The sequence below is a fragment of the Phyllostomus hastatus genome, unplaced genomic scaffold, assembly GCF_019186645.2.
Source record: "Phyllostomus hastatus isolate PE091 unplaced genomic scaffold, TTU_PhHast_1.1 phas_scaffold_317, whole genome shotgun sequence".
NCBI classification, from domain to species: domain Eukaryota; kingdom Metazoa; phylum Chordata; class Mammalia; order Chiroptera; family Phyllostomidae; genus Phyllostomus; species Phyllostomus hastatus.
Window position 1 is genome coordinate 10,524,794 of NW_025334023.1, and position 13,730 is coordinate 10,538,523.

Sequence of the window (13,730 nt, forward strand, 5' to 3'; positions counted from 1 at the left end):
ACTGTTCATAGTTTTGATCATCTTTTTTTCTTAGATAAGTCCTTTTAACATTTCATATAATAAGGGTTTGGTGATCATGAACTCCTTTAACTTGACCTTATCTGAGAAGCACTTGATCTGCCCTTCCATTCTAAAAGATAGCTTTGCTGGATAGAGTAACCTTAGATGTAGGTCCTTGCCTTTCATAACTTTCAATACTTCTTTCCAGTCCCTTCTTGCCTGCAAGATTTCTTTTGAGAAATCAACTGACAGTCTTACGGGAACTCCTTTGTAGGTAACTGTCTCTTTTTCTCTTGCTGCTTTTAAGATTCTCTCCTTACCTTTAGTCTCGGATAATGTAATTATGATGTGCCTTGGTGTGCGCTTCCTTGGGTCTAATTTCTTTGGGACTCTCCAAGCTTCTTGGTCTTCCTGGAAGTCTACTTCCTTTGCCAGATTGGGAAAGTTTTCCTTCATTGTTTTCAAATAAGTTTTCAATTTCTTGCTCCTCCTCTTCTCCTTCTGGCATCCCTATGATTTGGATGTTGGAATGTTTAAAGTTGTCCTTGAGGTTCCTAAACCTGCCCTCATTTTTTTGAATTCTTATTTCTTCATTCTGTTCTGGATGAATGTTTCTTCCTTCCTTCTGGCCCAAATCATTGATTTGAGTCCCAGTTTCCTTCCCTTCACTGTTCATTCCCTGTACATTTCTCTTAATTTAACTTTGCATAGACTTCACTTCTTCCTCTATTTTGCAACCATACTCAACCATTTCTGTGAGCATCCTGATTACCAGTGTTTGAACTCTGCATCTAATGGGTTGACTGTCTCTTCATTGCTTAGTTATATTTTCAGAGCTTCGATCTGTTCTTTCATTTGGGCCATAATTCTTTCTCTTGGCACACCTGTTATATAATAAGGGGTGGAGCTTTAGGTATTCGCCAGGGCAGGGTGACCCAAGTCACTGCACTGTGGCACTGTCTGTGGGGGAGGGGTCCAAGAGGGAATAATGCTGCTTGCTTGGCTCTCAGCTGGCTTTCTGTCACTTCCTCCACTACCCACAAACAAGTTGGGCCCTCCTGGTGCTGATTCCCAAGTGGGTGGGTCTCTTCAGCAATCTCTCTTGTGAGGCTGGGAGTTTCTCCCACCACTGCAATCCTCACAGGTTTTTTCAGTCAGAGGTTTTGAAGCTTTATTTCCCCACACTGGAACCCTGGGTTGCACAGTCTGTCTTGTTTGCCAGTTGTTACTCCTGGTTTATCTGCACACAAATGTGGGACCACCTGGTCCACCAGCCACCATTTCACCTGCCACATCCTCCAGCCACTGCCTTGCCACAAGTCCTCTCTGCCTCAGTTGCCTGTCTCTGCCCCTCCTGTATGAATGTTTCTTCTTTAACTCTTTGGTTGTCAGACTTCCATACTGTTTGATTTTCAGGCAGTTCTGGTTACTTTTTCTTTTTAAATTTGTTGATGACCTTCTTTTGGTTATGCAAGGAGGCAAAGTGTATCTATCTACACCTCCATCTTGGCCAGAAATCACATTATCATATTTTCTACTCCACAATTTACCAAACTCAAAATAGCAAAGAAAAAAATGGAAATATTGTCATACACCTTTCTTTATGTTTCAAGTCTTGTACTGAAGAAAATGATTTGAAGCAAAGAAAAAAGTTAGTTTCTATGCCTTATTTACAAGTGTATCAAGTTATATCCTACTGATAAAAAAAGACACAGAAGTACTATATTTGTAACAGAAAAGAGTTCATACATATTTTCATATTTTTCAGAATAACTATTTTAGGTAATGATAAAGGATTATTTAAATATTTTATTCTGATTAGAGAGGGAGTAAATTAAAGCCATGTACATTCAGAAACTATAAGAGAGTTTCTTATAGTTTCTGGCCTGGTAGCTCAGTTGGTTACAGTGTCATGCCAATATGCCAAGGTTGTGGGTTTGATCCCTGGTCAGGGCACATACAAGAATCAACCAATGAATGCATAAATAACTGGAACAACAAATCAATGTTTCTCTTTCCCTCTCTCTAAAATAAAAAATAATAAGATTATAATATAAAATATCATATGATAATATATCATATTTAGACTGTGTGCCTACCCTGCACATTTTAGACTTACCAAGCCTGTGTTTACTAAGTTATATAAACTGTGCTAAATAAGCACATTACACATACCAGCTCATTTCACAACAAATGCATAGAATGGGTAGTATAATTATTTCTATTTTGCTAATTATAAAAATGGCAGCTCAGAGTAACTTATCTGAAGTTACTCAGGTAGCCCTGACCAGGTGGCTCAGTTGATTGGGGCATCATCCCATATACCAAAAGGTTGTTGGTTCAATCCCTATTCAGGGAATATATGGAAGACAACCAATCTATGTTTCTCTGTCAAATTAATATTTCTCTCTCTCTCTTCTCTCTCTCTCTCTCTCTCTCTCCCTCTCTCTCCCTCTCTCTCTCTCTCTCTGTCTCTCCCTTCCTTTCTCTAAAAATCACTAAACAACATATCCTCAAGGATGGATAGGGAAGAGGGAAGGAAGATAGATAGGGAGGGAGGGAGAGAAGAAGGAAGTTGGTGAGGTAAAAATAGAATTCATTCTCAAACCTGTATGATATTCAAGCTCTATCAAATTCCTGACCCTACATAATTTAGATCATGGTCAATTCATCATTTCTAAAGGGTAGATTACACAATCTCTAAGACTCTTTCTGACAATAATTCTGTGAGCAAAAACAGAAATCAGTTAAGAATGAACATAATATCTGTGATAGTATACTCCAGGTATAAGGAGAAGGCCATCAATAGACAAACTGAAGAGAAGAGGGGAACAACTAAGAAGAGCAGCAGGAGAAAGAGCAATAGGATCTTCCAAGGGGCCAAGGGGCTAGACATAGATACATTTATTAGCCATCAGGGCCACTGTGACAAGAGTGGGAAAGGGGAACCTAAAATACGAACTGAAATTAGAACTGTAAGGGATGTACATAAATAGAAATAGCTTAGCCCACTGATACTGCCTCACAACAGATGAGGAAAGAGATGTTAAGCGAGCTGCAGCAGTCAGTGGCCATGAGCTCAATGCTGGGGCAAGATGCAGCATTCTAACATAAACACTGGTTGCTAGTTAGATAGGAATAGTTGAGTATAGATGACTGGCCACTAGGTTTCTAGAAGAAGCATTTCCACAGCCACAACTGCCATGCATCTTGATCAATCTGAAATGTATAATACTATGGAGAGTGTTCTTTTAGGACAGAATGCAGAAGGAATCAGCACTTCTCTATTAAGTTCCTTAAGTTCATACCATGGTCCAGGCACTGTACATTTGCTTTCATGTGCTACCATACTTAACTCTCACAACAACATTGGTAGATGTGATGGTTAATTTTACACTTTAACTACACTGGGCCACTATGACCAGGTATTTAATCAAACATTATTGTGGAAGTTTCTGTAAAGGTGTTTTTTGGATAGGATTAGTATTTCCATCAGTGGACTTTGAGTAAAGCAGATTTACCCTCCATAATGTATGTGGGACTCATCCAATCAGATAAAAACCTAAATATCACAAGACTGACCTGTCCTAAGCAAAAAGAAATTTTACAAGCACATCGCCTTTGGACTCAAACTATAACTCTTCCCTTGTCTCTAACCTGTGTGCCTACCCTGCACATTTTAGACTTACCAAGCCTCCACAATCATATGAGCCAATTCCTTAAAATAAATTCATCTCTTTGTGGAAATACACACACACACACACACACACACACACACACACACTATTGGTTTTGTTTCTCTAGAGAGCTCTGGCTAATACCGTAGATATTACTCTCTGTTTCAGAAAAATGACAGCCTGAAGGAAGCCATTCCCTTCCGCACAGGGCTAGCATGGGAAGTAAAGAGTAGTATGAAACAGAGAAATGTTATAACCACAAGCCATACATCCCAAGGAGTCCTTTACAATACTAGGATTGCACGTGTACCCAGAGCCTTGTTATGCCCAAGTGAGGTATTGTCCTTTGTCTGGTTTCCTGATTCAGTTATTTTGGCTAAAAGAAATAAAATATTCCTACTAAATCAACATCTGAAGTCTTTGAAAGAATAGGAAAAGTAATTGGTAAAGATTTTGCTTAACTTGGTATGATCATTAATTCAAATGGAGACTGGAGCCATAAAATCAAGAGAAGGCTGAGACTTGAAAGGACACCAGCAATGGGAGAATTGGGAAAAATCTCCAAGTGCAAAGATGTGTCATTAAAGATGTAGGTTAAGATTATCCACACCTCATATTCCCTATTATGTGTACAGATGCCAAAATTTGGACAGTGAGGAAAATAAGCTGATAGGAAAAATTTGATTCATTTGAAATACAGTGTTGGAGGCGCTCTATGAATACCCTGAACTGCCAGAAAGACAAATACGTGGATCCTAGAGCAAATTAAGCCTAAAACACTGCTGGAGGCAAAAATGACAAAACTGAAGCTGTCCTACTTCCGCACATCACAAGAGGGCAGAGAAAAGACAATAAGCTAAGAAAAATAGAAGGCAGCAGGAACAGAGGAAGATCAATATGAGATAGATTGATTCCATAAATGAAGCCATGAGCTCAAGTCTTCAGGAGCTGAGCAGGGCTAGTGACAGCAGGACATTCTGAACATCACTCATTCAGAGTTTCCAGAATTCAGAGCCAACTCAACAGCCTATCACACATACACACGAATAGAAGTAAAAGATAAAAAAAGAAAATAAAAACTTATTTGTGTCACTTTGTTTTGTTTAGACTTTCTTTGGTTAGTCATTCATTCATTCCCTCAACAAATATTTATTTTGTGATTTATATTTTTTTATGTGCTCTTCTGGATACTAGAGAGTACTACCTACTGGGGCAGGAGGGTAGGGAAGGAACACATACAAAATACTCAGTGTGCAGAGTGAGAAACAGACCAACAAAAGTTGCCCTGAAGTAAAGGTTTCACAAAATAGGTGACATTGCAGCCGGGACAGAGGTTTAAATTTCACTAGTGGAGAAGTGGGATGGTATTCCAGACAGAATTTCTGACACAGTAAAATCCCACTGAGTATATGTTCTATGTTGCAAATATGTGTGTATTGGGGGGTACAGAGGTTTATGACAGGATATGAAACAGGAAAGGCCAACTGGGGTTGCTTATATGATGAGGAACAATACCAAGGAGTTTGACTTTTACCTTGCAAACAATCAGCGTTATGAAGGATTTTTAAGCAGGAACAGAACAGGATCATCATGGGCTAAGCCTTTTTACTGAAACCATTCATGAAGCTTATATGTGTATAAGGACAGTTGGGAAATAGCTTGGTCAGATATAACCACAGATAAAGAAAATTATTATAACACTTGATAAAAATTAAACATTGACTAAAAACTGAGCCTTGTAATAATGTTTATTATTAAATGGCATAAAAGCATTCCTTGTGCTCCACCTAAAAAAACAATAAAGTTGATTTTGCACATATATAGTTAGCCCCACTAAAAAGCTATCGTCCAGAAACTGTCACCTGCTATAACTATTATTATGCAGTAAATACACATGTGGATGTTTTTCTCAAAAAAATGAAATAAAATTCAATTGGAGTTGATGCAAATAAAATTATTGCTATGATAATAAAGATATATGGGGAATCTGTATCCTAAAATATGAACTAAATTTTATATATAGGCCAGAGGGAAAGAGGTGGCTGAGTAAAGCCAAACAGATTTTGTAAATCACCAAAATGGAAAAATAACTAACCTTAAATTAATTTCTAAAGAGTGAAGTGGTCAAGAAAGGAATCTACTATGTGGAAATATTAATTAGAAGGTAACAAATCTTTCAGTATTTTCTACCCTTTCATTCTCTTGTCCACTGGTGGTTCGTTTTCATCATTCCTAAAGGGATTTTAGAGATCCTCAATTCCAATAGTTCCCCTTCAACATTACTTTAGCAATGGAGTGCTGCAAATAGTCATGTACAAAAACAGATAAAAGCATAAAGCTCAGGCTGAAAGAGGTTGGGGAGAAAGGGAGAACTGGGGCACTTTAACTTGGCCTCCACTTGGGCCTTCACCCACTGTCTGTCTGAGATGTCTCCCCATAGAGTCCTTATCTTTCTTCAGTGAAGTGTGAAACAGTTTGGCCCTTCTTCAAGCCTCTAAATTTACAAATGAGGAAACTCTAGCCCAGAGAATTAATTTGATTTGCCTGAGAAAAAGACCCCTCTTTTCTGGCACCTGTGCTAAAATTAAAATGCTTTCTCTTCCTCATATGAGAAAAAACATTTCTTATGTATTATTCTACAAGTTTATGCCATCCCTCTAGCCCAAATTCCTACTCAAAACTTACAGAGGTAATCATGAATTTAATAAGTGCCTACCAGAGGACAGATATGCTGCTAGAGACATGTATGTCATCTGCTCTCATTCAACCATTACCAAATACCCAGATCAAGAAACTGGGTTCAGAAAAGGAAGTACTTGTAACTTTCCCAAACTCACATAATTATGAGTGGAAGCCTAGTCTATTGAACTCCAAAAGCCAAACTTCAGATTCTTGCATTCTTTCTAATCCCAAACATCTCCCAAATCTTGCCTATCTTTACACAGGCACCCAGAAATACAGAGCTGTAAGGGACCCTGTCATTTCCCACAGGGTGTATATTTCCATCCAGGCTTGTTGGAGAATAATAACTCGTGCTGCAGCCAAGCACAAAGTCATCAGGCCTCCCTTAAATTTCAAAACCCAAGCTTCAGAATCAGACATGCTAACCCTCATCCCCACTTCATTCCCAAAGCTTGACATGTCAACTTTCATATATGTAGCAGGGGCTACATATATGTTCAGTCTTACAGAGATAAGCAAGGTTAAACACTCTTAATAAAAGGGCTACAAAAGCAACTTTGAGCTGAGCATGAGATGACAAGGTAGCGTTTGAAGATGAATATTAAATATCATCTAATAATAGCGGAAATTCGTATTTGAGGGCAGCTTTAAGACAAAGGATGACTTACCGCAGAGTAGAGGCCAGAGTTGGCATTAAATAAGTTGGATTTGGGGGAAGGTCAAGGGAATTTGAATTAGAGCATCCTCTGAGAACAGAAGGAAGTGATTGTGGTGGTCAATTACAGAAAAGTGTGTAGCCAGGATTGACAGTAAATTATTGGCAATGGGACAAGAGATTGTAAGACTTAGGGCCACCCTCTGGAAGATGTGATCCAAAGATCGGACAAGTCCTAGGCATTAGGACTGAAATTCTGGGTGGGCTCCAGTGCTTAGGGTCCTGTGGGTTGGGCGGGAAACTACGAAACCCCAATCTCTTCCTCCCAACCCCGACCCTGCCTTACCTTCTGTTCAATGTAGTGAATGGAGTAGTTCCCGACTGCGACGGGATGGGATGTGAGGCTGGTTGACAAGTGCAGGTTGCTGAGAGCCCTTAGGGCTGGAGGTACGGGGACGGCAAACCCCGGCATCAGGAAAGCCAGGAGCAGAAGCAGGAGGGCAGGCCACCCCATTGCTCAGGCTGGAGGCTGCAGTGCGGATGAGAGGAAGACCGGCAGATGAGCGCAGCCGGAGCCGCACGCAGCCCGCAGCTCCGCCCGCCTCAAACAGGCTCCTCCCGCGGGAAATCTGAAGTCACCCTCCACCTCAACAACCCAGGTCACCCAAGACACACCGCTCCCACCCCAGTCCCGGAGGACGCCGCCACATTTCATTTCCCTCTCGTACTGTCCTTACTTAAGAATCCACCTTCATTTCGGCCACACTCCAAATCTGCCCTTATCATCCTTGGGCCCCATACTACCTGACCGCAGAGTCACATCTTTAACTATATCTCCCCCTTTCTGCCTGGTTACCCTATATTCACGCCTTTATCCTCACCCCCAAACTCTACCCTGTCGTACTCCCATTGCCACACCTCTTGCCCTCCACAAAACCCATATAATGGTAATAATAATAGCTACCGTGATCGTCCACTACATGTTACTGTATCACTGGGCCTAATAGCACACACAGCATCTCCTCTAACTCAACCATCACGGAAATCTTGTGTCTGTGTATGACTGTTACTCCCATTTACAGAAGAGTAAACTCAAATTCTGACAGGTGCGGGGCTTAAACTGGGTCACTCAGACTGGGTAAGTGGAGCCCAGCCTCTCAGACTGCTCCGTCTGGCTCCTCGACTGCACCTCTATCATGTAAGTCTAACCTCCGGTGATACTCTGAGAGGGTCAACCCAAACTTCCGGGTTGCCCACACAACCGATCACTAATGGACGTCTCCCGCGGCCCACGTAACCCCCGAATCTCGCTTAGTCCTGTTTCCTTTTTCCGATTACGCTCCCCTCCGTTTTCCACGCAGCCCGCATCAGGCTCCGTCTTTCTCCTTATTCCCGAAGCCACCCCTTTGGTTTCCCCCAACCGCGGGCCACGCCATCCCCTCGAGCAGAGCCCTCCTTCCTTCTTCACGGCTCCGCCAATTCCCTTCAGCCAGTTTTCATCTTCCTTCCAGTCGCCCCGTTCAACTTCAGTCAAAACGGCGCTCCCACCCCTTCCCGGGAATCCCTGCGCCCAGCAAGGTCCCCGCGACTCCAAATGCAACTACTATACTGCTCCACCTCTAGGGAAGAACTTCCGTTAACCCTGCCTTTACAGCCAGTTTGATGGAAATGGATGTTTTCAGCGATCGTGGGACAGTTCGGTTAGTCTCCACCCTCGGCGACGCCTTCTTGGGAGTGGCTCTAAGGATACGTGCCCTAATCGTCACTTCTAGCGGAAGAGGAAGCGGGAGATTCGAGTGGAGGGCGCTTGGCCGGTACTCGGCAGACTCCTTCCAGAGTTATTGAATGTGACGGCGCAGGTACCTTGTCCTCCTCCTCCGGTGAGTAGCTGTGGGAGCGGGTTCTCGGGGAAAGCGAAGGCGGGAGACTCCTAACGAACACCTTAACGTCATAATGAATGAGACTCGGAGCATCTTTGATATTTTTTACTGGAGTTAGCCCTTCAATGCGAGGGCGGTCTTGAGTGAGAGCTGAGAGTGAATAACACAAGCATTTTAATTTTAGACAGTGCTGGCTGTTATCGCTCATCCAGTGCTTATTGAGCATTTACTGTGTTGCCGAACTGCACACAGATGAGCTTCAGAAACTGGAAATGCAGGAAAGGAAATGGTAATACTCCAGCTTTTCAGGTGCTCAGAGATAAATTTTCAGCTAGCTGCTATGCGACAGTAATGTGTACTGAAAATGGGTCTTTTCCAAACTACTGTGATGGCCCGGAGGGAAAAGTGAGTAACAGTGACGTGCTCAATCCAGAAACATGGAAGATTGCTAAATTCCTTATCACTTGCCTCTAGCTAGTCACGTGACCGCTATATAGCTATGGCAATAGCTCGCTGCTGGTTTTCCTTCTTTCAGTCTTGTTACCTTCCGAGCCAGTCTCCACGCTGCCAGGCTCAAATCTGATCAGCACTCCGGATTTAAAACCTTTGAGTCACTGCTATTTTCCCTCAGATTTAAGCCTAAACTTCTTAGCATGGTTTACAGGGCCCTTGCTGTCCGGCGTTTGCCTATCTCTCCAGCTTTGTCTTTCACCCTCCAGACCAGGGGTGTCAAATTCATTTTCACGCGGAGCCACATCAGCCTCGCAGTTGCCTTCAAAGGGCTGAAATAATTTTAGGACTGTATAAATGTAACTACTCCTTAACTGTTAAGGCATGGAAATTACATTCGGCCCTTTGAAGGCAACCAAGAGGTTATGTGGCCCCGGTGAATGAGTTTGGCACTCCTGCTCTAGACCTAGGTTCCATCCAAACAATGTCTTTTTGAGTTTCTCAAATGCACCATCCTCCCTCACCTCAAGTTATACATTCTGCAGATAATTTTTAAGTGCTTCTCTCCTCTGTGCCAAGAACTTCAACACAAGCTGTGAAAGAATTCACAAAGAGAAGAAAATGCAGAGAGTAAGGTTTTTATTTTATTTTCCCAAGAGAGGTAAAGAGCTAGGTGGGGATATATGCACCAGCACTGAGGGGTAGGGGCTTTGAGCTTTTATTAGATTTGATTTGGATTATAAAAGTGGGGTGGGTTGCTGTTTTGTGGCCCCAGGGATGTTGGGGGCCTTGTAACACTGGAGGTATATGGTGATTTTGCATAAGCTGCAGTTTGCTCCACTGTTATCCTTTGCCTGCAGCTGTCGGGGGCAGATATCAGGTTCTGCTCCCACTTTCCAGTAATTACTAGTCTTGAGGACATAAACTCAGAAGAGTAAAATGGCAGTATGTTTAACAAGGTCATAGGCCTGCTCAGCAAATGGCTCTGACTTGATCCTTTCACTAGGTACTGGGATTATAATAGTCAACAAGATAGATTCCTGTCCTAATAGAGTTTAAACCTTTTATGGATGTGCTCATATGAGGAATAAAGGAAACAATTTGAAATTTGAAATTCAGTTGGTCTGGAAGGCCTATCTGAGAAGTTGACACTTACACTGAGTTTTAAGAGATTAGAATGATCCAGCCATTCAACAGAGGAAAGGAAGAACCTTACAGGATGAATGGGTTGTGCAAAGGCCCCAAGGCAACTTCATGGTCAAGAACCTAAAAAAAGACCAGTGTTTCTGGAGTATATTCAGAAAATACAGTTGTGTGAGATGTATCTGGAGAGATTGGAAGGGACTAGACACTTAATTAGGAGGCTAATACAGCAACATAAGTAGGAGATAATGATGATTTGCATTAAGGTGGTGCCAGAATGTTGGGGTCCTGCAGGTGAATGATGGTTTTTAGTTATGAAAATAGACTCCAGCATTTACCTATGGGTATAATGTGGGGCTTGAAGAAAACAGAGGAATGAAGGGTGATTCCTAGATATCTGGCATGAGTTACTGATGGAGAGTAGTACCATTTACTGAAATGGGGAAAAATACAAGTAAAGAGGTTAAGAGGAAACTGAAAATCAAGGTTTTTACTTATTAAGCCTTGAGATTTTTATGATTCATCCAAATAGAGTTGGCTTTCAGGTAAGTAGTTGAGGTATGGAAGTCTGGAACTTGCACCTTTGCCTTAGCCAGTAGATTTTAAATTCCTTGAATACATGAACTTTTTTTTTTCTGTCTGTAAGCCTAGCCTCTTCTGCATCCCTAGAATAGTACCTTACCTATGATAAATACAGTGGACAAACTATGCTATACCACTAAGATTTTCCTGGGTAATTTTTCAAAAATATTTTTCACCAATAATTCCCCAGACAAAAGAGGGTTTTGTTTGTTTGTTTGTAAGATTTTACTTATTTATTTAGAGAGAAGGGAAGGGAGGGAGAAAGAGATAGATAAAAACACCATTCATTGTGTGGTTGCCTCTTGCACGTCCCCCACTGGGGACCTGGCCTGCAACCCAGGCATGTGCCCTGACTGGGAATTGAACCGGTGGCCTCTTCGTTCACAGCCCAAGCTCAATCCACTGAGCTACACCAGCCAGGGCTCAAAAAAGATGTTTTGTCTCTTTATTTTTTGGTTATTTAATTTTCTACCTCCTGCCTACCTCTCTCTTTCCTTTCTAGGATTTTCATATAAGGTTAGTAAATCATTCCACAGGGACTTCTTTTGACTGTCTTTAGAGAAATTAGACAAAGTATGTGCCCTTGAAGGAGACCGTTACATAACACTAGTTCCTATTGGTATTCCATAGGTTAGGTGTTTATTCTATAAAACACTTTTATGTAATTTCTCTCCTCTGATCATCTTTGAAAATAGTTATATGTCATTATTTGTGACATTATCAGACCCACTACTCTCCCATGGCTGATGTGACACAACTCCCAACTGTTTCAGGAAAGGACCTACTTCTACACTCACAAGACCAGAGCTGATGTGACCAGACTTCCTGCTATCTCAGGGAAAGGTCCCTCCCATCACTCAAAAGAGCCAGAGGTGATAGGATCCCCAAATCTCAGGGACAGAACTTTCCTCATACTCACTGGACACCCTACAGTTTCAGAGTGAGGCCTCTTGCAACACTCACAGGACCAAGAGCTGTAGTGACTGGACACTCCGCTCTCATGTATGACCCTCTTTACACTCACAGGACTCAGGGCTAATGTCAAAGGACACCCCATATTCTCTCAAATAAGTTCACACCCCACACTAAATAAATGCAGAGATGATGTGTAAGGATCTCCAACTCTTTCTTGAGGGAACTCACCCCACACTCAGAGGACTCAGATAACATGACAGGACCTCCAACTCTCTCAGGTGGGACCCCTCTCAACAGGCAGAATCCAGAACTGTTGTGGCTGGGACCCTCTACACTCTCAGAGTGGAAGACTGCCACACAGCTACACACTGCCAGGAAATGTTCTTCTCTGCTGCCATCTAGTGTACTTTTTGGGAGTAGCACCTATTTACTACGCATCTGCTGCTAATCATTTTGCGAGGACACTTTGAAGGTGCCTTACATCACCGCTAGCTCAGAATGTCTTTCTTTTTCATTTAAATTTTTTTATTATTATGTTATTACAGTCATCCCCACTTTTCCCCTTTGCCCCCTTCCTCCCAGCTTCCTCCTCCTACAGTCAATCCCCACACCTTTGTTCATGTCTGTGGGTGATGCATATATGTTCTTTGTCTAGTCCTTTCACCTTCTTTCAACTAGTCCCAACATCCCCCCCTCCCCTCTTACAGCTACAAGTCTGTTCCTTGTTTCTCTGCCTCTGATTCTACTGAGTTGGCCAAAAAGTTGGTTTAGCTTTCTCTGTTTAATGGCTGTAGTTGTCTTCAGTTGTCTCAGTTGTCTTCAACTTCACTCAACAATTTTGTTAGATTGTATTATGACAGCTCTCATATCAGCGTGTGTGGTTTTTTTTAAGTTACCAATATTGGTGAATGTTTTTGTGTAGCCATTTTAATACTGAAGGTGAAAAAAGATGCAAAATATTTGGGGCATATTATGCTTTATTATTTGAAGAAAAGTAAAAATGCAACTGAAGTGCAAAAATATATATTTGTGTAGTATATGGAGAAGGTTCTGTGCCTAATCAAATGTGTCAAAAGTGTTTTGCGAAGTTTCTTGGTACTATTGACATTCTGGCCAAATAATTCTTTGCTGTGCGGCTGTCTTATACATTGGAAGATGTTTAGCAGCACCCCAGCCTCTACCCAGTAGAATCCATTGGGAGGTAGTCAATGTATTCAAAATATCCAAATCAATGAAGTTGTTGGTGAAAATGAAAAATGTCTCTTATTTTACAGGAAAAACTAAACAGACTTTTTTGACCAACCCAATTTTTTGCTCATTAGTTTATTTTTTTTCCTTAGATTCCATTTACAAGTGAGATTATATGGTATTTGTCTTTTATCACCTGGCTTATTTCACTTGTCATAATAGTCACCAGTTCATCCATGCTGTTGCAAAAGGTAAGAATTCCTTCCTTTTTACTGCTGCGTAGTATTCCATTATATAAATGTACCATAGCTTTTTTATCCACTCATCTACTGATGGGCACTAAGGCTGTTCCCAAATCTTGGCTATTGTAAATAATGCTGATATGCACATAGAAGTACATACATTCTTTTGAATTGGTGTTTTGGGATTCTTTGGATATATTCCCACCAGTGGAATCACTGGGTCAAAAGGCAGTTCCATTTAAGTTTGTGAAGAGACTCCATACTGTTTTCCACAGTGACTGCACCAGTCTGCATTCCCACCAACAGTGCACTAGAG

The 13,730-nt window shown here is 41.6% G+C and overlaps 2 protein-coding genes across 5 annotated transcripts in view; one reads left to right on the forward strand and one right to left on the reverse strand.

The window, feature by feature from the left end:
• The window catches only part of LOC123805545 (prolylcarboxypeptidase), a 76,943-nt gene extending 68,174 nt beyond the window's left edge, over positions 1–8,769 (reverse strand). Inside the window, exons 1-2 of one of the 4 annotated variants that reach the window (XM_045818185.1) lie at positions 8,632–8,769; positions 7,361–7,543 (exon numbers count right to left, since the gene is read on the reverse strand). In XM_045818185.1, the coding sequence (XP_045674141.1) occupies positions 7,361–7,528 (168 nt within the window). In that variant the 5' untranslated portion in view covers positions 7,529–7,543; positions 8,632–8,769. Of the gene's footprint in view, positions 1–7,360; positions 7,544–8,473 lie in introns of all 4 variants that reach the window. The other 3 variants (XM_045818187.1, XM_045818186.1, XM_045818184.1) reach the window with 3 other exon arrangements.
• Positions 8,770–13,377: 4,608 nt separating this feature from the next.
• Positions 13,378–13,730, forward strand: part of LOC123805284 — a 32,823-nt gene continuing 32,470 nt past the window's right edge. The window contains exon 1 of the mRNA XM_045817768.1: positions 13,378–13,423. The gene's annotated coding sequence lies outside the window, so the exon portion shown is untranslated. The remainder of the gene's footprint in view (positions 13,424–13,730) is intronic.